A 27,237-nucleotide genomic window follows, 5' to 3' on the forward strand; every position below is an offset into this window, starting at 1 on the left:
CCCATCATCTCCGGTGCTGCCTGCTGGAGTGCAGGTGAATCACAAACTTAAAAAGGGAGGTGGTTAGACACGAAGGCTTTGGAGATATTCGGAACCATTAAGATCCATCATTTATGGGAGTGACTCAGCGAGGACCTTGAAAGAATATTGGAAAAAATTCAGCCAATTTCCAAGATATATGGGGTCGTTTGGCAAAGTAGCATTTCCATGCCCAGCCATGATATTTTCCGCATCCCAGCATCAATCTTAGGCTCCGGTTCCACCTGATTATTTTTCTCTTGGGTCCCCGCAGTAATGCCATTCTCATCCATTCTCACCTACAGCTCTCTACACCAGCATTTCCTAGAGTGAAAAACATTATATCTCAGTAAAAAAAAAAAAAAAAATTCTCATCAAATACATTGAGAAGTACTGGGTTAAACAAAGTTGGGTACATTTCTTTACTGTAAGACTTCTCAGAGCCTTTGTAAAGCCAACACATGTTCAGGATCTCAAGATGGGTATACAATGTATGCCCTTTTCCAAACCCTATTTGGCTAGGGGAACTGTGTTTCTTTGGAGACTACCCCTTCTCTGAAGTGCAAACATCGCAAAATGGGATTCAGCTAAATTCTAGCAAGGGACCCTCATCTAGCAAGTATCAAACTTCAGAGGCACAAACTCAGTGACAAAAAATTGGACTTGCCTGATTTTTCTGTAATTATACTTCATTTCCCTCTTCAACTTCCATTATTCTAGTTGAATGTGTTTGATTTGGATATTTCTGGTTTTTATCATTGTGCGTAGGCCTTTGCTGCTGACATCTGTAGTCTTAAGTCCTTTGGTCAGCAATCCATGAACTGTATCTTCTTGCCCTAGTCACGGGGCTTCTTCTAATCGGTGGCTGTTTCAGTTGATCTCTTTGGAATATGTGGTCGCTTCCCCTATATCACGTGAGAATCTAGCGACATGTCTGGGGCCCATCCACGTACCAGGCTCACTCAGTACTTGCTCGGGCACCATACTGTTTGGAGGCTTCTCGAGGCAAGAGCTTCCCAGCTTACCTTGGCACTAGGCTCGTCCCTTCTGGGGTCCCAATACCTTTTATTGTCTCCCCTTTACAGGTCGAACTGGGGGTAGTAAGCAACCAAGCACAGAAGCCTCTTGGTCACCTCTGTTGCTCTTTTTCTCCTGCAAAAGGGGTAAAATTCAGGCACGGATCTGATCAAGGTGTTACGGGAAAATGGGGAAGTAACGCCAGGGATTAACAGGGGTGGATGTTTCCAATGACAAAAGGACCTCAGGCCTCTTTCTGCTTTTCTGGTCTGTTCTGTAAAAGTTAGGCAAGATGATTCCCCTTCTTGTTCCAAATGCCAAATTAAAACCAAACCCCCGTGGAGGAGAGGCTTTTTCAGCACTCATTTCAATATAGCTGTCATTGCCGTGGCGTTTATTATGCGCTCTGCCCCATGCTAAGCTCCGAGCATGCATTATCTCATTTGATCCTCTCCTCTCCTCTGCGAGGCAGGCGCTATTACTGTCCCTGGTTTTACAGGGGAAAAAACTTGAAGCTGAAAGAAGTTAAGGAGCATGCTGGGACTTAAGTGAAAGAGCTGGGATTTAAACCCTGTCTGATACATGAGCCTCAGCTCTTAAACCACCGCTGGAGTGCCTTACACAGTCTCTCTCCAGCATTTTATTTCTCAACCACCATATGTAAAACAATCATAAGCAGTTAAAGTTTGTTTAAATTTCGGTTACGGTCTAAACGCACATACTCATGGACCAATTTGCTTAATGAGAGGGGAGTCCTTCTCCTCCACCGAATGGCCATTTCCTCTCAACGCCTAAGTAAGTGTCGGTTCCCTCTGCGTTTAAATTCTTTCCCAGAGCTGCCCGATTGGCAGCCTCCAGCAGCGTGACTAGAACAAAGGTGCTAAAATCAGGAGACCTGCCCTGTAGTCCTCTTTCTAGCTCATTCCTTGGCGAGTCGTTTATTTTTTTCTTGCCTGAACTGAAAGTGTGTGAATCTCAAGTCCTACCTCCTAGGTTTGTTGTGGACATTAAGGAATCATGTGCAAAGTTCTTGGAAGCTTTGATGGGCTCTGATATTCTCCATGATTATTAACATAAATGCTGTCAGACCCTTGGCCGCCTTCTTCCAGTCAGGCAGCAAAGCCAGAGGAGAACATACAGATGGGGAGTTTCTGCCACTGCTCACCTTCTCCCAAGCACTCCATCTCCCAACCAGTAATGTGGATGTTCCCCGCTGAGTCCCACGCAGCTCCACTTGGATGCCAGAAGCTGTGGCTTTGCAGGGGTCTTTCAGGAAGGGGATGGGGTAACAAGTCAGGGAACTTGAATAGCCCTCCTGAGCATCATCCGCCAGATGCCAGCAAGCTCTGGGAGAGCTATTCTGGGGCCTCGGTAGGAGCAGATGCCCGGCGTCGTGTCACCACGACTCCTCCTCGCCCTGGAGGTTCACCCTGCCCTACTTCTCTAGCACAAACCTAAAATTAGTTGTGCAGCTGTCCTCCAATAAAACCCTGTCTCCAGATAGTACTCAGGGCAAGATTTATGACAGAGGCACGAACTGCACACCTTCTAGAGAAAAAGGGGCCTGCAGAGCATTGTCACTCACCCTCCGGGGCCTTGGGCCAGCCCTCGCTCCCAGGGGAGGCGGCTCTCCCAGGCCTCCCTCACTTCCCAGATACCCACCACGCCGGCATGCTGTGGCTGTCATGGATCTGTGTTGGCTTGCACCTGTTCCCTCATGACCATCGCTTCAGTCTGAGCAGTTTCTGTCTGACCTAGACAGCTCCTGCAGCCCTTGGACTGGTCTGCCCTGACCTCAGAGCCATCCAGACTGTGTCCCAGTCTCCATCTCCATCCTTACCTTTTGTTCCCCCTCTTACCTCTAGCTGTCCAGCCAGCTGTCCCTGCATGTGGGCTGCCTGTCCTGCTCCAGGCCTTTCCTTGTGTGCTTCCCTCCCCCTGGAAGGGCGTTGCTGCCTTATTGAATGCTAGACGCTGCCCTCATTCATCAGGCCCCACCTTACGGTACTCGCTTCACCTCAGCAGACAGAAGGACTTTTCCCTCCTCCAGCGCTTGATTTATGTTTTCCTTTAACAGATAGCAGATTGAACTCTGTGCTATGTTGATCTGTGTGTCTTTCCTCCACTCTAAATTCTAAACGTCCTGAAGGTAGAAATCAAATTATATTTATCTTGCTGTTCTCCATTGGCCCTACCCAGGTACCTTGACTATGGTAGGCTCTTAATTCAATTTGGAAGAAATTCTTCAATTTAAAAAATGTGTTTTTGTGAAGAACCTGCCTAATGATGAATACAAGCCAACATTCACTGAATGGGTGCCGTAGTGGGCACTTCATATTTATTAACTTATTAGTCCATGATCCCAAGCTGACTCCCCATTTGGGGCTCCATCATGTCTAAACGTGCCTGGGAAATGATGTGGCAGCTCTGCCTGGAACTCTCTTTGCAGGAGGTGTGGAGGTGCCGTTTGGGAGGGAATTCATTCTAAGACAGTGAGAGGCAGCAACCATCGGCTTGAAAGAGAACGAAGTCTCACTAACTGGAGGGAAGGAGAAACTTGGAGTCTTTTGTCTCTTACTTAGAGTTGTCTGGGGAACAGGCAGAGATGAGCAGAAGAGAAAGATCTGAGTTTGAGGGGACGTAGGGGGCGGCGTGCAGTTCAAGCTTTGCTGACTCTCTGGTTTGATAATCCATTCAGCTGGAATTTATGGGCCTTTAGAATTTATAGAGGAGCTTTTTATAGAATTGGGAGGGAGAAATGACCCAGGGACAGGGCGAGTGAGCTCTCGCTCATCTGCTCTGCTGTGAACAAGTTTGTTTATCTGCACCAAAGCTGCCACGGAGCCTTCCAGATTCACTAGGTAGGAAATTTATTGAGGCAAAGATGGATTGCTTGTCTGTGACTGACTCATCTTGTGACCTTAGGAAAGCTTGTGTTTGCTCCATGTCTCAACACCTTCTCTACCTTTGTTCCCTCGTGTCCAGGGTGGGCTGAAGGAGTTTGGTAAAAATAATGGCAGTTTCCACTGTCTGTCCACTTGATTATTTCCACAGCATGGCCACGTTTGCTGTGGTGATATCTAACCCAACTTCTGAAGCTGAATTATCAGCTGTTATCATCAGTGTATCTCTCACCAATAAACTCTGTTGACATGTCTTGCCTCAGAAGCATCAGAGTCAATCAGGAATGGGTTGCATCTTCCAGCAGAGGTTGGTCCTTAAGCTCTGTGGTATTCCCTGACCCTTGCGCCACACTTTGAGAAAGGGGACTCAGGACACCCACAAGCCGAGATGGCTCCTTCATCCTTTACTTGCCATTTCTCTGGAGCTTTCTTAAGAAGATAGGAGGTTGGGAAATGTGTTGTTCAGGACCCTGCTGGTCTCACCCTCACAGAGGACAGCATCTCCCATATCCCCCCCCCCCTCGATGTCCTCTCAGGCTTTCAGCAAGGTTCTCACGCTGTGATTTATCCTCTTCAGACTCCAGAGTTCCTGGGGGCCTGGGTTTCTATGGGGCCATGATGTTCAGAAGCTGTGTGCTTCACCTGGGCTCAGACACTCGGCCAGAGGAGAACATGGATGTGTTGGGTTTTCAGTGAAGTGTCACAAGCAAATTCTTCAGCTTAGTCTCTTGTCTGTGCTTAGAATAGTTTTAGGTGATCTTCTCCTTCCAAAGGCCTGATCTCGGGTATCTCTGGCATTTGAGCTGTGCCTGAGTGCAGGATTACCAGGCATTGCTTCACTGGCAGCTCTTTGTGGTGATTTCATCTTTAATTTATGAACTATAAAAAAATGTCCCCTTCCTCCCTTCCTTCCCTCCCCCAAATTCCTATGATTTTTTCAGAGCCAGGCCTTCTGGGATTTCTCCAACCATCATACCATTCCACTTTATCTGATCATAGGAGCTGATGGATGTGTGGAGAGTCAACTAAAGCTAATGGCTTCCCTGAGATCATGAGCAGTTGCGTGACTCAGCTACTTGGTCACTGAGACAAAGAAGCAGATTTTGCTGTTGCTCAAAATAGCTACTGAATCTCTCCCTGGGAGTTCATTTCCTCCTTGTCCCTCTCATCAATGGCTTTGTGGCTTCTGCTGCTCTCGGTTCAGTGTAATTAGCCTGTGTGATCTCCAGGGTGCGGGCTCACATTGGGGTTTCAGAAGCCGTGTGCTCCGGATGACTTGGACTCAAGCACCTTGGAAAGGGAACAAAAAATTCCACCCCAGCCCCACGAGTGCTGCTGCTGGGAGAGCACGACACGGGCTCAGCTTACTGACAGAGTGATGAGTGCGTTTGCTGCTTGACCCTGAGCCCGCAGCTGGTGGTGGGATGAATAGTTTCCTACAAGTATTAAACCTTGGCAACTGGGTTTGTTGGTTTAAATCCCTTTCATCTTTTTGGGAAGCCAGTGATCTCTCCCTGATCAGGGGCCAGTCATAGATATTCAAGTCACAGGATCTAAAGTTGGAAGATCCTTAAGGATCTCACTTTAAGATGAGATGACCGCAACTCAGGTCGAACTAAGCCTTCCATCCTAATTTCAAGACACTGTCCGTTTCTTTCAGATGCTCTGCTGCACAGTGCAAATCAAACTTGTCCCAAACTAGGACTTTTAACATTTATTTGATAACATTCTATGTGTCTGTCTTGGTGCTAGGCATGTGGGTTTGAAAACGGCAGAAGGCAGACCCTGTCTTCAAGTTGCTGACTGTCTATGGCCACAATAACAGTGCAGTGCGGGAGGAACTTCTGCCCAGTGCTGGGCTTGGGAAATGGACTGGCTTCCTGTTCTGAGGAAATGACCTCGTAATGCCTTTATCCCTAAACGCTCTTAGAGGCCTGCTGGCCTCTGTTGTAGGCCCTGTGCCTTAGGAGGCTCCAGACTTTGGAGACACTTCCTGGAAACGTGTAGAGTGTTCCTATGGTACTGAGATGGGCTTGGGTCGGCAGTGCCATCCACAGGGCTCCGTCTGTTTCTCCTGCTTTGGGCTGCTCTCGACTCCCTGACACCTGAGTGAAATGGACCAGATACCTTGAAGAGGAGAGGCTCTGGAACACATGCATATGGGGTTGTCCTGAGATTCTGTGGCCAGTCCTTGATTCAAGGAGGAGGATCTGGCCAACGAACACTCCCACTGTATGGCATGGTATTTCAGCCTCAGCATGACATGAGATGTGGCAGACAGAATGTTGCTGACATGCTGATTTGGGGTGTGTCATATTGTTTGTATAGATGGAGTCTCCAAAGCAAAACAGACTTCCTGGGCCTGCGTATCCTAGGACAGCCCTACACGCACCCCTTTGCCCTGCGGGCGTTTCTCTGCAGACGCTCCCTTCCTGTCCTCATCTGTGGAAGCCTGTTTCGCCCGTCCCTCTTCGTGGATTTGCCCTGGTTTTCCCTCTGTGGACTGGAGGCAGCCTCTGAGGGACTTCCACTTCCTATAGAAGTTAATCTGGCCCCAGCCTAACTCAGCAAGGAACTTTTGCAAAATGTTGTATCTTCCCTTAAATCATACCCTCCTCACAATACTGTAAACTGCCCACAAACATGTGGGTGATGGGGATTTGAAGAACTGGGTGGAGGTACAGAAAGGCCCTCATCAGTAGAAACTCATAACCTTCACCCTTTGCTTTGAGTGAAGAGATGCTTCTAATGGGCCATTACCAAATTCTTCAGGGGTGGATTCCACACTCAGACACCACAAATTATGAAGCTCGTGGGTGAAGGAAGCACACTCCGCTTTTCCTGTGGGATTGTGGGTGGGTGCCGTGTCTGGGGACGGGCTTATTTAGCAGAGACAAGACGATTCAATTAGTTGGAAAGAAAAAGGTCAAAAGAAAGCCATTAAACAGATGTATAGCCATCTAAAACTAGCTTCTTTAAAGAGTTTAGACAGAGACTGAAGGATGGGAACAGATTGGTGGCTTTCTGTCTAAGTTCAATTACAGTGCTATTGTAATATTAGACCACATGTGATCATTAATTACAGTCAGACGAGCCAATGAGAAAAAATGGCTAGAGAACAACAGCCTGCCATTTAAAAGAAGTGAAATTATTATAAATTAGGTTTGGGTTTCTTTCAGTTGGTACATAGTAGGTATTCAATAAATGCCAGCTGAATGAATGAACACTTTTAGTTGGTCTGAAATGCATTCTTTCAACCATTTATTCATTCAATAAGTGTCTTTGGGCAGAGTTGTGTGGGCTTTGAGATTAAAATATATAGTCCTTGCCCCTCCTTATAGAGGAGCTTACAGATACACGCACACATTGACATGTAAACCAATAAGATACATACTGTAACGGCAGGATGTTCAAAGGAGGAGGATCTTAGTCTACTCAGGAACTGGCAAGGAGGAATTCACTAAAAAGGCAGCTTTTGGTTTGAAATAGGAAAGGATTTTCAAATGTTAAGATTATAAAAGAAGAACCTTCCAGGCAGAGATAGAAGCAAGTGCGAAGACAAGAAAAAAACGGTGGGTTCATATGTGGCTGGAATGTATCGCAAGAGAATAAGGGCAGGGAGTGCACTCAGATTGATTTGGAATACTTTAATATCTTAAAAGACAATAAAAGAATGGGAATACATAATTCACAAAGAGGAAAAAGAAAAAACCAGTAATTACATGAAAATATTCAACTTGCCAATAGTCAGAGAAACACAATGAAATCACGATGCCAATTTCAGAAATCAGAGTAGCAAAGATTTTGAAAAATAATGTTGGTGAGGATTCAGTAAGATGGACACTCGTGTATGCCGCTAAGAATGTAGATGGATAAAACCTTCATGAAAACAATGGGGTGATGTCCATCAAAAAAACTTTTTTTAAGTTTCCATTCCTTAACCCAATTTTTTCATTGCTTAAAATCTGCCCAAAAGAATCATTGAGAGAGGTGGATGAAGATTTGTGTACAAAATATCAATCATGGTATTATTTATAATTAGGAACAGTATAGCCAGAAAAAGTCTAATAACATGGGATGCATAATAAAAGGGACATATTTGTACATCACAATATTATATAGTAAAATAAAAAATTTATTAGGAATGATGTTTGCCAATGGTAATAGCTTATAACAGAATATTGACTAGAAGAAATAGGATTCAAAATTCAGAATGATTTCAACCATGTGAAAAATACGCATACACCTTCCACTTCGGGCCAAGAGGGAAGAACTGGGATCAGATTTATCTTCCTACCTGAAAAAAAACTACAGATAGAATATATTTAAACCATTTTAAAAGATACTAGACAGCAGGCAATGAAAAACAGTGATTCCCTGATGTTTAAGTGTTCCCTTAATGTTTTAAGAGAGTTTCTGGTTTGCGGTACAGGTGAGGGGACCCCAGATACCACCTGCTGGATGGCCTGAGTTGAGGAGCCAAGGCTGGGAGTTCGGAAAGACAAAAGTGCCTAGAATCACAGGACAGAGTACAAAGAGAAAGGGCTTTGGAGATCTTCAGAGATTCTCTTTCAAGTATTCAGCTGCATAGTGATCAGTGTACACTTGTTGGGAAACTGCCCAAAGCCAGGGAAAGATCACCTGAAAGGAGCGGAGGAAACGATGCCTGGTACTCAAGCAGGGCTGTATAATTGATTATACAAGGCAGACTGAGGAACCTCATGATCTGTGGGGCGCTGAGTAGAGTGCACAGAAGAGTCTTACCTCAGTACTGGGGAGTAGTTAGCTCTCAGCTGAACACTGCTCTGGCCCTACCTGTCAGATATTAAAAAAGAACCTGGAAGGATAAAACTGTTTTCAAGAAACTTAACTGCATCTCAGGACAAAGCTTCAGAATATTTATAGAAATACAAAAATATTCAGTATTCAACATGGTAAAGATCACAATATCTAAAATTTAGCAAGAAAAAATTATCAGGCATGCTACCCATAGTGAACAGATAAATCATTAAATTAGAACTGAGGTCAATGTTATAATTATCAGGCAAGATTATTGAAAAGTTATTCTAACTGTGGGATATGTTTAAAAGTTAAGTAAAAATGCAGAAGATATTTTAAAAGATTCAAACTTCTAGAGATGAAGGTTACAGTGTAAAAGAGGTAAATACACTGGATTGAATTAAGGAAAGCTGGGCATTGCAGAAAAAAAGATAAGTGAACTTGAAGACATAGCAGAATAAAATTTCGAAAATGAAGTACAGAGAAAAAAGAAAGATAAACAAACTGTAATATTTCCACACAGTGGAATATTACTCAGCAATGAAAAGGATGAGCTATTGATATATGCTACAATATGAATAAATCAAAAATAGTTATATAGAGTGAAAGAAGCCAATTATATCTTGATGTATCAATTAAAAACAAAAAATGTTCTCTGTATAAAATTATGCACAATAAAATCTTTAAAGAAGAATACCAATAAGTAGTTATTTCTGAGCAGTGGGACTATAAATTAACTTTAAAATGTTTTCTATAATTATTAGGTATTATGTTGATAGTTATGAAAATTAAAACTAGGTGAGAATAGTTGCAGTAATGTCGAGTCTGCAAAATATTTTATTTGATTGTCTGGCTACAGATACATGCATTGAAACTAACACCACCATTATTGATCATTAGATTGTTCATTTATTTGTTCATCCAAAAAGGAACTGAAGAGGAGTTTTGACTGATGAGGAGGATTTAGCCCATTAGTATTGGGGGTGGAGAATGGAGGGAACAAAGCAGATGTTTTTCTGGGTAGAAAGAAAAACATTAGAGAATGCATATAAAAAAATAAACAGACTGGTTTGGGCAGGGTAAACAATTAGATGGATAGTAATACAGGGAAAGTTTGAGGTAGGTGGTAATGGCAAAGAAGGATATGAACCAATGTACCATCTTTTCTCTGTATCTTGTCTTTTCTCTTACCCTCCCCTGTTGTCCCTTCCCTTTCCCTTTCTCTCTCTCTCTTTTTTTTTTTTTTGCATTTTAGGGAAATTCTTTGTGTTTGTTTTCAATCTGAATAATTCAGTTTTCTGCCCTATTCTGTCTGCTGTTCACTGCCTCCAACAAAGTTTCAAGTTCATAAGCATGTGTTCAATATATGTATCAAATTCTTTGTATTCTTAGATTTATGACCTCATGACAGTTTCCTCTAGGATTATAGACACTAATGCCCTCTAGAATATTTTTAAGAACAGAAAGGGGTATTTTAGAATTCATTTCCCTTTTCTAACTTACATTTTCTCTGCATCCCAGGGAGGGAGCCTATTAAGAAAATGTTATCTTCTTTTGAAGTGAAGAATAGTTTTCTTTGTGGTTTCAGTCTTACAGAGACACTTTTATTCTCTCTCAGTATTAGTTTGTAATCAGTAACAGTTGAGCTGGACTAGGTTGCAATCGGGTATAGATCTCTACTCAAATATTTCATAGCAGGATCTTCAGGGTCAGATTAAAGAAAAAGAAGGAAAGAAAGAAAGGAAGGTAGAAAAGAGAACGGAAGGGACGGAAGCAGAAGGAGAGAAATAAACCCTGGTAGTTACAATTTTGCCAGTTTAAAGATCCAGCAACCTAGAGAAAGAATGTATTGGAGCAGCCCCACAGCCATAACAACAGGTTTTGCTGTTTTATTTCAGTATCTCTAAGAGGATGCTCTCCATCATGGCTAACTCTCCAGTGTGCTTGATCAAGGGCAAACCCTGGGGGCTTCTCACGCAGCAGGGGCTTGGAGGAAGGTGACCACACTTGTACTTGTCCAAAAGGCTCCCATGCTGCCTTCACCTTGAGTTCTCACTTCTCTGGGATGGGGGCTTTCTCCAAGAGTTTACTAGGATCTCTGTCCATTTTCTTCTGGTGCAGCTATCAGAGATTTTTCTGTTTTACTTTGGGAGATTCTCATTCCTGCTTCTTAGAACTGCTAAAATTTTTGCGATCTAAATATTTCGACAAAATTTTTAAAAGGGGTAAAACAATTTCAGATGCTGTGACAGCAATGTTTTTAGTTTCCACAGAATCTTTAAATGTTTCATGTAGAAGGCAAAGTAGAGGGTACTCATGCCAACACCCCTGCTTGATAAATGGAGACTAAGTCCCAAATAGGTGATCTCCTGTAATTTACACAGGTCGTGTGTAGAAGAGGTAAGATGAAAATTTCAGATAAGAATAAGAATATCCAAATCTGTTATCACCCTGCCATGCTGGGGGCGTGATGACTTTTTTCCTCAATATTTAAAAGCAGATGTGACTAAATGACTAGGAAAAAAAAAAAAACATGTGCAGGGGACAGTTTTACTAGAGCTTGAGAGCTTTGAAAGGGAAAGAGGCAGCCTCAGGTCTCCGTTTCCTTGTGGCTGAAATAATTTGTCTTTGAAAATGGCCGACCCTAATCATAGTAATCATCACTATGCATAATAAAATCCCATTTTATGGGGCATGTTTCAGGCCAAATGAATCCCCCCAGACTGCTTTTCAGAGTTAATATCAAGGTCCCCCTACGAAAGGATGCCCTTATGGAGTTAAATAATACAGTGGCAGAGTTACGATAATGAAGGGTAAGAGAGAAGGCGGGAACAATGGAGGAAACCAATGTTTCTGTAACAAGATTACTGTCAATGAGGCAGAGAAGCAGGAAAGGCAGTTCCTGATGTCAGCAGCCCACCAATCCTGAGGGCATGTTCAGCCCCCTGCCATCTCTTGGTCGCCATGGGTATTACAGCTCCAAATCGCCTCATCTACAAGCTGGCATGCATTTCTTATGACTTAAGATACTGGGGACGTAAAGTGTTAAAATGAAATGACTTCACACTTACAGAGATGTTATTTCCAAGGCATTCACAGAAAACAACTTTTGAGAAATTCAATTCATAATTTCATTTTTTTTCTGCTGTTTGGAAAGCCCAAACATTGCCTTCCTGAATTTTGTCTGTGATGAGGTTAAAAGTTCACTCCAAGTAGTATCCTGTTAGTATTTTTTTCTGATCAGAGTTGCTAGTGACGGCTGAAACGAGTTCATCAAACAGTTAGTTGTTGGATCAATATGAGTCTGTTTTTCAAAGCAGAAGTATAAGAGTGTATTTTGGGAACCATTGTTGAAAGGTTTTTGATTTTCAGGGAATTTTGTACATATTCTATTTTTGATTTTTTTTTTGGCTTCAAAAGGGCAAGCAGCTTAAAAAAGGAGTTCTGAAATAATTTTTGGTTTCTTAAAAAAGAGTTTATAAAATAAAAATATTTTCTCTCTCAGGGGCAGCTTCTATCCCTGAAGATCACTCGTTAAAGAGTTCTTGTAGGGTGGGACTTTTTAGCTACAAGTGATTTATGGCTGTCCAAGCCTTGGACAATCAAATTTACTCAGATCTCGGATAGTACATTTGACACATCTCAAGATGGATCTGAAACTATGCATTCCAACAGGGATCTCAACCTCACATCATGATCACTAAAAGGGAAAAATGGAGAAATGAAGGACAGTGTAAAGACTGTTTTTTTTTTTTTTTTTTTTTTTGCTGTGGGCATTCCAAGGCCTCCAATCCACCACTTCAAAGGTAGGGCTAAAATGTGAGGGCTAAACCTGCTGCGTGGACTTGTCAGGATGTTTGCAGTGGAGCAGAATTTTAATCTCAAGAGCCAATCTGATGTGGAACCCTGTGGCCTCCACAAAGACCTCTCCAAAGTAAATCTCACTTTGGGTGAGGGTGTCATTACTACAGGCTTTCAAGAATTTGAATCATTAGTAGAGTAGAAATGGAGCATTAATTGGGAACCTGAGACAGGTCAGACGTTTTCATGTACATTGTTTTACTTGATTTTGAGAAAATCACTGTTAAGTTGGCATTTTGGCCTCCATTTTACAAATGAAGAAACAGCGTCTGAGAGAAGTTCGGCAGCATGTCCAAGGTCGTACCAGAATAAAGACTCAAGTCAGACCGGCAGGCTTTAAATCCCAAACTGTTTGCATCATATAGCGCATACTGCCTTTTCAATCCTTCGAGCCCCAGGCTCTGCTTATTTCCATCGTAATTTGAGGATCCCTAGGCTACTATTGATACTAACACTGTATCAAACAAAGCTAAAGCACTTGCATTTGCATCTACCTTTTCGCTTCTAAGCAAACATCTAAACTGGGCTGCCAACTCACACGTCCCTGTGAAAACCGATTCATACCCACATCCGCAAATTAGTTGTCAAGGTCTTATGTAAGATCCATTGTAAGAAAGAGTATGGGGAAAGGAAAGACTGTGTTTTACATTGTTTAAAGTCTGATTTCTTTACAAGATTTTCCTTTCTTTAAGTAGAAGATTGCTGTCCCCTTTTCCAAATGAATTATTACATGGAACTTAAAAATATAATACAGATGAGAGCTACCCTCTTGGAAGTGGTTGAAAATGTGGAGTTCTGCCTTTTCTTTGTACCCCAAACTTCTCTTCCTCATCACATTCTTAGGATTCCCAGTCTCGAAAGAACATATATTTAAACCCCTCCAAACTATTGAAAATAATATTAGGTCAACAGTCATAGATTAGGATTCATGAGTTGGCTCCCCCCTTTTATAGTGGCCTTAAGCAAGTCGCTCAACTTGGTTGAGTCTCAATCTGCAGACTTTAAGAATGGGTGTAATAGTGCTTTATCTCATGAGGCTGCTGAGAGAATTAAATGGGATAATAGACATAAGGGCCCAGAACATAACAAGCTTCAGTCTTCCTTGCTCATTCTCAGACCCTCAAAAGTCTTCCTTGCTCATTCTCAGACCCTCAAAAGTCTTTCTCTGTATGTGCTCTTAGTCAAGTGAAATGAACTCTGTCACCAGATTTTTAATAAACTTCCAAAGAAAATGTAATCAACCGTCTTAATTTGACTCTGACAGTGTCAAATTTTTGCATTGAAAACTTTCGCATGGGAAAACTCTCAGTGAGATATGAAAGGTCTTATTTTCTGGTGATGAGTGTGGAAGGTTGAGGGAAAAGTACAAAATTCATATGCTAACCCTCCAGATAGGGCCTGAAAGTAATATTGTTTTTAATGGCAAGTGGATATGGTGTAAAGGATAATGGATAAATGGATATCCTCTGTGGTCACCGTTGTTCCCTCTGATCAGTGATGTTCCTCTGATCACTCATGCTCTGTGGTTCACAATAAAGAACTATCCATTATTGCACCGTTCTGGGTGATGAGACTTAAGTGTGAACGTAAGTGAGCTGTAATTGTGAACGTTGACAGTCTATGTTTGTCAGTTTGATTTTACACATTGTGAACTTTGTGACCGGTTCGGATAACAAACTGAGAATGATCTCAGTACCAATGTCAACATGACCCACATATCGCTGAAGAAGAAAGTTAAATGACTGTGTAGGTTTAATGACAGGTGGAAGGACATATACAACTGGATTAGAGGGGTAAAAAACTGAGCCAAACACACTGCACAACATGCAGACAAAAACTGGGGATGGTGCATGCTGGAGAAGGGATGTGAAGGCGCAGATGGAGGCTGAATCTCACAGGTCTGTAATGAGACAGTCAAGTACTTCTAAGTCAACTTAAAGGTTTTTCATCTCCCCGAAGGCACCAATACTCAGTAGAAAACAGTGGCCTCTGAATTGGCTTAAATACCGTACGAATGAATATACATTATTGTATTGTTTTCTTGAACGTTCTGTGAAACTGAGTAAAGTTACATCTCCTGATTCAGATGTTGCAATGAAAATACTCTGTACTTGAACAAAAGGGGAAATTCAGTAGTTAATCTGTTGGCCCTTCACACTGTACTGCTGATTCTGTTAGCTCTTATTAATGATTACGTTTCCTCTAATATTAAGAAGAGAAATAACAGCAGAAAGTCAAGTTCTCCTTGGCTTTTAGATACTTTGTTTTGAAAAAAATGAAATATCAAACCAGATTCTTGATTTCCAAAGATTCTAAATGAAATTGTAGGAAATAGAAAATAAAAGATTGTTATAATCTTGTTCACATGCAAGCTAGACTTTGCTCATCTATCTGGATATTTGGCAGACAGTGCAAATATAAATTTTGACAAATTCCATTCAATCTATAAACTTTTAACCAAAGGAAATGGAAAGATCTTACCTGTTAAGTGTCCTGTACATCTTGTACACAACATTGCCAAGAAGGGGTGTGACTTGCTTATCTGTGTTAGTGGGATTTTCAAAAAAGATTTTTTTTTTGTCAATTTCAAGTTTCCTCAAAACATACAGAAGCAATTAATAAGATTTTTAGTTCATAGAGATGAAAGGCAATAGTATCCTATGGGCATGGGGCATCCTGGTACATTGTTGTTGGCCATAAAAATGTTTTAAAATGTTGGCTTACTGTAAAATATTTTCCAATGTGAGATAAGAAGAATCTCCTTCTCTAATTTGGAAATACCTTGAGGATAAAAATGGGAAAAAGGATTGCTTTAAAACAGAGATTTATGTAATGTTTCTTCAAAGCTTTTTGGTGATCTTTGAAGAGAAATTAAGGAGTCCTAGAAAAGGTTGAAGTGACTGCATTGAACTGTTTTAGGTTGTGACCAACACATATATGGAAGAAGAGAAGACTCATTTTTGGGGGGGAGAAGGGAATAAGACTGCTTCAGAATTCATAAAAATGTCTACAGAGAGGGCAGCCAAATTAAACAGAACTTTCTCAATTTCTTTACTAAAACTGTGACTTACTTGGAATCCAGTGTTGATTTCACAAGTTCAAACTTTCTTTGCTTTAAAACCATTTCCTGTGAAAGAGATCTAACTTTGGATTTTTTTTTCAAAATTATGGACAGCATAGACATAAAAAATCTATTTGATAAATTTAAAGATACAAAGGTCCTGATGGACAGACAACTGGTCTACCAGAGCAAGCCGCTAGGTATGACGTGGATGGACATTTTTAGAGAACCGGAAACTGATTCCTACCTGTCTAAAACCCTGGTGCTGCTAGTAAGTAAAACCTTAGATACTCTGTGCTCAAATGCTTTGTGGAGAGGACGTTTAGCTTGACATCCTCAAAACCACAAACCACTGTAAAAAGGGTCTGATGAAAGCAGAGCTGCAGGACAAGATGAATTGTGGTTTTGACTGTTTTCAGTATCATCCCTACATTTAAAAAAGAGAAGGATGTCCTAGAAGTTGCAGGCAGTTTAGAGAAGTATTATTAGAAAAGGATTTAGAAGGATTACAGCTATCCTATTGTGTCATGGGGCCAAAAAAACCATATTGCTGTTATTTTTATTAAGTGTGGCTAATATCTGTTTAATTAGTCCTCTTATGTTTATATTTTCTTTTCAAAAAGCATTATATACATGTATCTTAAGAATACATTTTAATATTGTATAATTAGCATAACTGTTATATGCAATAGAGAGTTTTAAAAGATTTAAATGAATGCAGAAAGAAATATAAAAATATTACAGGGGGGAGGGTACAGCTCAAGTGGTAGAGTGCATGCTTAGCATGCTCGAGGTCCTGAGTTCAATCTCCAGTACTTCCTCTAAAAATATATAGATGAACCTAACTACTAACCCCCCTCCAAAAAATAGAAAAATATTACACATTTCTCACACGTATTATTTGTTTGGACCTACTATTAAGTGCTACTAATTGCCACTTTGTCTCATTTTTTTGTTTAAATATTAGCATTTTTATAAAATAATTATTTAAAATAAATATCTACTTTTCATATTTTTATTTTCAGGAATAACCCATATGTGTATAATTATTTATTGTTTATTATATTAGTATGATTCTTGTTTGTTTGTTTGGTGTGGCAGTGTCCTGGTTTTGGCTTTCTAAGCAACTGCTAATCCTACCTAGATAAATGCGCTACAGCCAGCTCCGGTCCCTATTCCTCTTCCTCTTCCTGCAGGATGCAAGACAGCGGATTTAACTTAACGAGGCTGTGTGAAAACAAAGCGTTTAGACTGCCAATAGGAACTCTGAAAGGAAGGTAATCAGATATCAACTAAGGTGGGGACAGACTAATGGATAATTCAACCTCATCTTTATGGAGCAAGTAAAATACATAAAAAAGGACTGTTCTAGTTAATAATGAAAGTAGCGTAGAGGAAGAGCCCTCTAAAAGATGCGAGGAAGCAGGCGATGAAAACAGAACCAGAAAAATCTAAGCTCAAGAAAACATGACTCAAGAAACAAGTAAAAATTTCCTGGAAGTCCTTTGCAGTGTAGAATTGAAAGTAAACATGAGTTCAATGACTCAGGAGCTCAAAGATATGTTGCTAAAACAATAGAATGAGCTGCAAAGGAAGATTATGGAGGAAGGAGAAAAAAATTAAGGGTACAAATTCTCTTTTAAGTGAAAGAAACAGAATAGGAGTAGAAAAGACAGCAGAAAAGTGAATTCATGACAGAACAAAGGCTTGTAATGATAATCTGAAATGCAGAAAGAAAAAAATCAAAGTGGTTCATGGAATTAGAATGACAGTAACAGATAAAAAGTAAGAGACGATGTTCTAAACGAAGACTAATTAGTCTTCTTGGAGTAGAAAGTGAAACAAATAGAACTGTTGTGAAGGACAGAAAACTCTACCGGAGTGACCTCAGAAATCCTGAGCCAGGCAGACTGGGACTGGTAGAATGACAGCCCCATCTCATCAGAAATCAGGCTGTTTCTATCCTTCTGTTCCCCCATCTTTAGTGTGTGGCTGCTGTACCGTCACCCACTGCTCCACATTCCAGACAGGAAGGGTGAAGTCCGTGGGCAAATTGTTTCTACCAGTGAGAGTTTGTTTTCTTATTTAAGAAGGCACAGGCTCTCCCAGGGACCTCTGACCACATCTGATTGGCTAAAACTGGATGACTACATCATCCAGCTTCGCGGGGAATCTAGGAAAGTACTCTAGTTTTCTGTAGTTGAGGAAGGCAAGACAAGGGTTGACTATGGGTTTTGGGAAAGCAGTCCAAGGACAGCTGCCAACACAGTAAGTCCACAGGCATTATCCAAATTCAGTAACTCAGTAAGTAGCAATATCAGCATAGACTTTACAAGCTTGGTGGTAAATACTAGAATAAACAGCAAAAACATTGGAAGAGCTTGCTTCAGGGAGCAAGACTTAAACAGAGAGAGAAGTGTGGTGCTGTATTGCTGTTGTCACGTAAGCCCTTTAATTTTATCACGTGATTTATTTGAAAATTTGATCACCCTGGCTACTATGTCAGGGGATCTTTGGGAACCCGTTTCACCCCAGATGGTAATACTTTCCCTGGTTCGAGTCAGAGATGTCACTGAGAGGAAGGTGGATTTATCCCTTATTCTTGCCCAGCTTCCTCAAAATATTTCTCTTCCGACCGAGAGGAAGTGACCAAATGAATGACTAATGGACTTGATAGAGTGCAGGCACAGAAATGGAGACCAAAGAGCACAATCACAGACATGGGATATTGTGGTCTCGTAGTGGAAGATTCTGTCACTTCACCGGAGTTCAGAATGATGCAGCAGAGCCGTTGTACCACGTTTCCACGTTAGAACGTGGCAACCTAAAGGCGTCGCTCTGGTCTCTCTGCCTTTTAGCGATCTTGACCCACAGCTCACTTGAGATGGGGCCACTGCTCCATTCTGAGCAGCTTCTGTTGAATGGCAAAGTTTAGAGGCTCAGGACCTGCATACTGGCACAGAGAGGGTGATGGGGTCCCCGAGTCTCTCTTTTGGGGTGCTGGAAAGGCTTGGCAACAAGGAGAAGGAGCTGGACGTCAGAATAAGGGATTGTGTTTCTTAACACAGTGGGAAGATTAGTGTGTCGAGAATGGTGCCTAAAACACTGTCTTAAGGGTAAAAGCCACCCTTTCAGCCAGATTTTGACAGTTGTTCAAGATCTATTAATTTTGGAATATTTTCTCTGTTTATTCTGACGCCCCTTTCATAAACACAAAAGCTGTTTGCATGAAACAGCCACACTAATTGGCAATGACAGGCCCTTCTGGCTGGCCCACTGGGCCAAGGGAAGGCCATAGGAGGGAGTAGCTGGGGTCTGCTTCCAAGTCTTCTATCTGGAGATGAGACTGTTGGGGGTAGGGGATGATCTTTACAGAGTAACACATTCTCCTGTGAGGGATTTCATCCTGACTTGGGTCTTGACTTCCCCATTTTTTTTTTTTTTAATTTCTTCCTTTCACTCCTACTTACATCCTGTTGGAAAAACTCATTTTGTTCCTAACCTGCTCTGGGGTTTGCTTCTAAGTGCAGACCAGAAGTACATCTGCACTTCCTCAGCAAACTCATCGTTTGGCTGGGGCGCTTCATAATTGGATTTTTCAAAAGCCTCGCTCCTCATATATCAATTACTCCAGTCCCTTAATCCTCCTCCTCAGTGTTCTCTGTGATCCTACTCATTTGTCAAACTGTCTAGGTCTGTGCTTCGGCATTTGCAGAAAAAGAAGAAGTGATACATGTGAATAGGATGCGATGCCTCCTTGGCTGTAGTTTTGGGCTCTCCCACGTTCTCCCTTCTGCTCCCCGTTTGCCCTGCCAGATGATAGTGTTGTTTCCCATATCTGAAAAAGAAGATCGTTCCATTTCCAGTGCTTTTGGATTTCTGTGAAGATGCTTTGGGAGGTAGAGCGTCCTGGAAATCGAGGCTCTCTGTTTATGTCCCTGTGTGCCGGAAAATCTAACTTCCTGAAGCGCTAACCAGTTTTACAACTAATTAACCTGCGATAACCTTGGTGATACCCCCAAAGACAAAGATGAATTATAGAAGGATGTTGGGTGGTTAGTTAGTAGGAGGGGAAGACGTGCCAGTTGTTGGGCACAGAACAGGCAGCCCCCTGTTACAACAGGCGTGCCGGAGCCTGATCATTTACGGCAATTTAATCCTGGTCCCAACTCCGTCAAAATAGGCACGAAAGGAACAAGCTAGCAAGGTCTTAGGCAAGAGACATATATGAGGAAGGGTATATATTTCTGTAATTTGTCATTGAAGTTTTTCTGCAGAACCTGATACAAATATGCTGGCTTTGACATGTTCTCTTCCACTTGTAGATGTTATTGCATGATGGGCGTGAACTTATTCTGTATTATAGTCACTAAGTACGAAGGATTCACTTTTTCCACTGATCTATGAGAGTTTTTAAGTCTCTCATTCACTGATGGAGTCATTCTTTCTTCACACATTTATTGGGAGCTTCCTAAAGACTGAGTACCATGTAGGTGCCAGGGATGGGATGGTGAGTGGAAATAGATGTGGCCTCTGTCCTGATGAGTTTCATACATTAATAGGGAAAGACAGATGTTAATCATTATATCTCACAAATACTTGTAAAATCACAGTAATGATAACCAGTATTTGAAGGGTATCTCTGTGAAGAGCATGTGGGTAGGGTGTTTCAGAGTTCTGACTGGTTGAGTTTGCTTGTGGTCGTCCTGGACCAAATGAGACACACATGTACAAACATACCCTTCCCTGTGACAGCTCTGGAGGGGAGGTCATGGTGCATGGTCTATTTTTCAGAAGATTTGATCATATTTTATTTGTACTTCATACATATTTAGCATTGCTTAGTTCATCAGATTCATCAGATGAAAAGTCTCCAAACATAATTTCCTCACCAAAATGATGCCTAGAAAAATTTTAAAAATATCAAACTATCTTGAAGTTCTGAAAATCATCTGGCTTGCCAAGATCACATGTTCTTCATATTAAAGCAAAATTTGACTCCAGATCTGGTGGGAAATACAGCATCCCTTTATTCCCAGGGTTCACCAGTAAATGTTCATCTGGCAAGATTTACTGAAGACTTGGGGCAAAAGATGATTGCAATGGTCATTAAGCCACAAGGCAACATAGCAGGAAAAAAAACTGATATTGGACATTCCAGATTTTAAAAGTCCCTCAAGCATTTCCTTCCCTAGAGATTTTTTCGCTGCTTTTTGTCTTTAGCTCGGCCTCTGTCATTTTCTCATATTGCTAAGTCTATCCCAGCTATGCCCTGGGGGTGTCTTTCAACAACTGTCTTCTTTGTTGAGAACAATAGGACTGACTGAAGAGAAAATAAAAGGATCCTGTTATCAAATAATTTGGGGGAGCTCTGGTTTAAATACAGTAGGAATTTTTTTTTTAACCCAGAGTCTTTAATGCACTAATATAGGTTGTAAATTGCTAAGAGAGTAATTTTCAAAAGTCTTTAACAAGATCTATTTTAACTACGTCTCAGAAACTGTAGCATTTATGATGACTTTGGCAGCACATAGCACAATCTCTGACTTACAGTGATTTGAGCAACAACAATTTGATCATTTTGTAGGATGGTTGATTCCATGGCTCAGTGATGACACCAAGGGCTCAGATTTTTTTCCCCTCTTTGCTTCTGCCATCCTAAGTGTTGACTTTATAGTCAGACTAGCAGCAGGATGGCTGCAGCAGGTCCAGGCCTCAAATTACAGTGGCAGCTTCCTTAAGAAGAGGAGTGACCATTTCTTCTTAGGGCTTTATTCTTGGAGAGAAAAGACTGGTTCCAGAATCCCCCAATAGACTATCTGTCACATGTCTTTGGCTGGAATTGGGTCTTAGTCTTATTCCTAAACTAATCCATCACAAGGAGGAATAATATATAATGAATAACACCACACCCTTATGGATATCGTGACATTACCCAACCGCTGACTTACTCTATCTTGGGTGAACTCTCCTTCAAGCTATGTGGCTAGAAAAGAGTAAATCTAACCAACACATTTGCAGACAGGATTTTGGCAACATAGCAGATTCTGGCCTCCCTGGAAAAGTTTGAAAACTTTGTCTAATGTTTATGAGGAAAATTATTTCTTTTTATGTATGTTATTTGAATCTAATTTTAGTGATCAACAAACTCTCTGTGAATGTAGGAAACCCACCCTTAGTAAAGTCATTTAATCTTTAAACTCATTTAATCCTATCAGTGGGGTTGTTAAAATAAACATGGGTGATTCTAACATGACTGGGAGTTTACACAACTGCCCTGTTTGTAAGAGCCAAGAAATTATTGTGTTTATCATAGACAAAAGATGACCTTCACTTGGGGATTGGATTGATTTCCAACAGGAAGATTATTCTGTAAACCTAATTCCCATAGGGATGTGGGTAATTGTTATACACGTGTCTCTGTTTGTTGACTCAGTTGTTTGAAGGTCCAGATGCAGCCTGTTGGAAGGTTTGTCTAACAATTTAATTTTTCACTTCTTCATTTTTAAAGCTTCATTTTGGCTTGGATTTATTTTAGGTGACAGCACATATAAGTAGAGGAAAAGGAAAAGAACTAGGATCATTAAATTGATGGATCAGAGACTTAAATTATTTTTAATGAACTTTCTTTCTTGATTTCAAAAGGATTATAAGAAAAAATATCATTTCCAAATCCGATTAATCTTTAGCACCTCAATTATGTCATCTGTGGTGTCTTTCTAGGCAAGGGTGACTTACAAATTACCCAGATTTCAGACTGTGGAGGCTGAGATATTCCCCAAGCTTCATTGTTTAAAGGTGTTTATTTTATAGCACTTTTTAGTTTCATTATATTATTTTTCTAGAGTAATAGCCACCAATTGTTTCATTAGTTTCCATCACGACGTTGCCTCAGAAAGATCATGGATTCTTTAAATTGGAAAAAAAAAATCGTATTCTTGTTCAAAATTTCATACAAACACTTTCATATTTCAAAAGTGCATTGCATATAATAATCGTGTAAGAAGTATACTTGAGTACTACAAATAATCAGAAGTGTACTGAAGTACACATTGAGTTATAAATGGCACACACACGAATATGATAAAGATAGATCACACCCTACTTGGTTAACATCAGTAGTACACAGGCCTCGTCCAGGTTACAGGTGCTCTCGAACTACTATAGAGTTGTCTGTAGGTCAGCCAAGACCAGGGAAGATATTGGGGAAATTCTATGTAGGATATTATGACATTTTTCAAATCTTCTCTGTCTCTGCAGCCTTAAGCCGAGGAAGAATTTCTTGTGCTGTCATATCCAGGAAGGCTATGTTAGTAGAGTGTTGACTAAAGATGTCATTTGATTTTTATCATTCCAGTCTTTTAATCTGGATGTAACTAACAAGCACAGACAGTCTCCTGCAGCCTGTCTGTGTCTGAGATATTTGACCACAGATGGACATTGCTTTCAATGGACAGTGCCTTTTAGAAATCTTTCGGTCTGCAAAGATGATGGTAGCACACAACATCATGACTCAGCAGGCTGACAGATCCTTTCCTCCTCAATATGCCCTCCATGTTGGCTGTCTTCACTAAGGATGCTTTGTTTCCAGGGGTTAAGTGATGTCAGCTAGGGTTCATCTCTACCCCCGTGGTGTACATTGGATACTACCAAATAAACCTCGTGGCTGAGGGAGGAGAGGTAAAAGCAATGACATAGTGCAGCCTTGGAGAATATCAAGATTCCTATCTGCAAACGCAGGAGGTGTGCAACCCTCAGGCCTCCTTGGGAGTCTTGGCTATCCTTTCCATCACCAAAGTCATTTATGCAGAACTTCAGTAACTTTGACTCTGTCCAACTGCTACAACAGTAGGCTGAATGATTCCAAAATAGGAGCTCCTTCTCCTCTAAGAGCATTTATAGGCAACTTACACAAAGACAGGTCGGTCCGGGTACCTATAGCGGCAGATGCTGGCAGACAAAGAAGGCTGATTTGAGTCTATTGATTTAACTCAGTTCCAAATGCAACAAAGACTAAACCCTTTGTTAGGTTAGGAGGAAGGGGCACTTACACGTGACCCCGTTTCCTCACCTCTTCCTTTTCTCTATTTTTCCTTGTGAACTGATTTCTTAGAAGAAAGTCACTGTGTTGTAGAACCAGCACCATACCTGGAATCAGAAGACCTGGGTTTAAATATCTGCTCTGAGGAACTGAGTCAATCTTGCCAATTTCACTTTCTTCATAGTAAAACAGGGACAATCTCAAATCGGTTGTAAAAAATTTTGAAATGAATGAATAAGGGTGTGGCACAGAGCATGTCACACTGCGAATACTCAGTGTGTTCCATTTGCTACCAATCTAGTTTCAAAACAGGGAAGAACCTTATATTATGTTTGGGTAACATTTTGTGGTCCTTGAAGTAGCAAAGCTTCAGTGTCCTTAGTCCTGACCATATTTCTGAGAATGCTAGTAAACGAGACATGACTTGTCTTTTAAGAGATAACTCATAGTTGAAACTAGTTTTTTACATTATTGGTAGATAATATATTGCAAAGAGAATTGTCTCTCATCTGCTGGGCAGAGGCCAGGGCAAAGTGAGATAGATTCTGGAGAACAAGGGATGGGGGGAGGAAGCAAAGATGGGAAGTGAGATTGCTGGGTTTGGGGTCCCAGTTCTGCTCACATGTCATGTAATCTTGGAAGGGTGATCCAGCCTCTTTGGCCTGTTCCTCCAGTCCTCAGAAGGCTGCTGGGTTTAACAGACCTTAAAGGTGAGTTTGTAGGGCTGTGCAGAATGTTTCTATTCTTAAAAAAAAAAATGCGTGTAAACTCTCCCTCTCAGCATCATACCACAGTGTCCTAAGTGCCATGAAGCTTTCCTCTGCCCTGTGAGCGGGTCTTTGTGTGACTTTCCCCAGCTCAGGGAGCAGGCTGAAGGGTCGCTGAGACATGGGCCAAAGGCATTTTCATTCTTACATGCCTCCCATCTCTGCAAAGGCTGTCAAATTCCTCCATGGAGGAAAGCAATGAAACGGAAAGAAAAATGCCATATAACCATTTTCCACCCTAAGGAGCCAGCTTCCTTTTCCAATGTGTGAAGGTTTTCTAGTGTGTCCCCAGGGCCTTGAGTGTTTCAAGAAGTTTGCAGGACACTGCTGTACTCACTCAGCCTCCAAGTCTCTCACCCCCTCCCAGCCCCTTCTCCAGAGTCCCCAGGGTTTCCAGGTATAAATCAAGGGACTGCAAGAGCTCTGGCTGGGAGGAGCACAGTGCGAGGGAAGTTGGTGGAAAGTGGGAGGCAAGAGGGGGAAGGGAAGAGACTTTCAGCAGTGGAAGGGACTCTTGAGACCCATTTGCAAGACAGACACTTCAGTCAGCGCGATTTCTACATTCCAGCCCCTTTAAAGGCCAGCAGTAGAATCAATAGAATGCCTGCCTGCTAGCCGGTTAGTAATGGGGCAGTTAGATGGCAGCAATGAGCTGGCTGGCTATGGGATCCATGGGCTGACAGAAAGACCATTGAAAGTTGACTTTTCCACTTTTCTTTGTCTTTCCCCAGGGCAGCCGCTGAAGTTCTGGCAGCATTGCTGAAATCCAGTAAGTACCTCTTTTGAAACATGGTTCTTTCCCCTCTGAGTTCAGAGAAAGATGCTGTTCTGTCTCAATGGCTCATTTTCTACCTGGAAGGCAATAGAGCCATTCCTGGATCTTTGCGGTGAGAATGGAGACTGTTGTCACTGTTCCAAGCACAGGGCTGCAAAGAGAGAGTTAATCTCTCTCTCTGTGGATGTGCTCGTACTTAACGCTGCCAACGCAATTGGCTGTAAAGGGAGTGTATTGTCTACTGCAGACCCAAGGAACTGTCCAGCTCCTTTTAATGGGACCAGCAGCCCTCAAGGACTGTTGGAATAAATTGCAGGCTCCAGTGGAATTCTCTTACGGAAGAGAAGTTTAAGACAGTGGGTGGGAAGTGGGTTTCTTGCATTTGATTCCCAACTCAGCTAGCGACTGTATTCTTGGGCAGATGGGGTGTTGGAATTGCTTGGACAGTGTAGATGCTAACAAATTTATATTAAAAAGTTGGCTCTTTACTCAGTTACTTGAGTGATTGCAAAAGAATAGCTTTGGGGGTCTGAATAATTTTAGATTTCTTTCTTTTTTCTTTTCTTTTCTTTCTTGCCCAATAGCCCTGATCTAATTACATCGGGAGTCAATTTCATGTGTGCGGTATTGTAGACGGCACCATGCACTTGGGAGTGGAGAAGTCTTAGCTGAATTTTTAAAATTTTTTTCCCCCTCTTTACCTCTTCATCTATTTTAATTTGGCACCTTGGAAACTAACTGCTGCAATTGTGATATTTGTCGCTCTGTAGGGAGCCCGCGGCATGTGGGTAATAGTTGAACTTTAATAAAACTTATAAATAAATAAATAAAAATCAAAACACCTTTTCTCCCCCCAACCCTACATCTCTGTCAACTCTAAGTGCAGAGAAAGGATCCTATCACACAGTACTTCCTTCCCCCTCTGTAGACTGAAAAAAACCCTGAAGATTGAATTCATTTGGTTTATTGGAACTTGATATAATACAGGAGTCTATCCACAGCTTCCTGACCTGCAGGGGGAGTGAAGGTGGGTAGAGCAGATTGGGGGACAGAAGAGTGAGAGGCTATGAAGCCCTCGAGATAGGAGGGGATGAGAAAGCGTTACCTGCAGGTTATGGGACGAGGATGGTTCATTGTTCAGACTGAACTTGCCTCAGGCCGGGCATCTGGGTTCTCATTATTTCCCTGCTCACTCTGTCTGCTTACCTGATTATAACATCAGGTGTTTGAGGAAGGAAGGTGAGGAAGTTCTTGGACTGCAGGGAGTGGAGGTGCCGAGAGTGGCTGGGTCAGGAAGGTGGCTTTCTCCTGTATCCCCCCGAGCCCAGCAGCCTTGATGTTTCGTGGGAGGCAAGCCCTGATAGCCAGGAAAGGCTGACTTACCTTTCTGCGCGTGCGCGCGCGCACACACACACACACACACACACACACACACACACACACACACCTGAAGCTTCAAGTGGACAGCGTACTCAACCATGTGTAAAAATCTGAACGTCCTCACATGCCGGTTGTTAACTATTTCCATATAAACACGATGCATGTGTCCAGGAGAAACCCACAGCCAGGATACACGCTGACTGACTCAGGCTTGGAGCATTAACCAGGTTTTCAGCACACTGGCCATGCTTAGCAAATGGAGTGGGCTGTGCGAGGGGCCCAGCTTTTAGAGTTTCTGGCGTCTGCTCTCCCTTTAGAGCTCAGCTCAGACACGGGTCCCCCTGCAAACACCTTCCCTGACTCCCAAGACCAGGTCGGATGCCCCTCCTCTGTGCCCCCGTAGGATCTCCCAACTCAGCATCTATCGCACCGTATTGGATCTGCTGTTGTCCGTCCCTCCCAGCTGACTGCTGACTTCTGAGGGCAAGGGCCGTCGTATTGATCATTGCATTACTTGCATCAGCACAATCGAAACCCTAAAATAAATATTTGTGGACTAAACTTTCAGATGAACGGATGATTTCTAATACTGACATGTATAAACTGGCAATGTCCACCCCCAACCTGAATCCAAC

General features: G+C 41.9%; 1 protein-coding gene across 1 annotated transcript in view; it reads left to right on the plus strand.

The window, feature by feature from the left end:
* Window positions 1–27,237, plus strand: part of AGBL1 (AGBL carboxypeptidase 1) — a 645,810-nt gene that overhangs the window by 101,095 nt on the left and 517,478 nt on the right. The window contains exon 6 of the mRNA XM_072950742.1: window positions 25,179–25,216. Coding sequence (XP_072806843.1) covers window positions 25,179–25,216 — 38 coding nt within the window. The remainder of the gene's footprint in view (window positions 1–25,178; window positions 25,217–27,237) is intronic.

This window comes from Vicugna pacos, chromosome 27 (genome assembly GCF_048564905.1).
Source record: "Vicugna pacos chromosome 27, VicPac4, whole genome shotgun sequence".
Taxonomy (NCBI): domain Eukaryota; kingdom Metazoa; phylum Chordata; class Mammalia; order Artiodactyla; family Camelidae; genus Vicugna; species Vicugna pacos.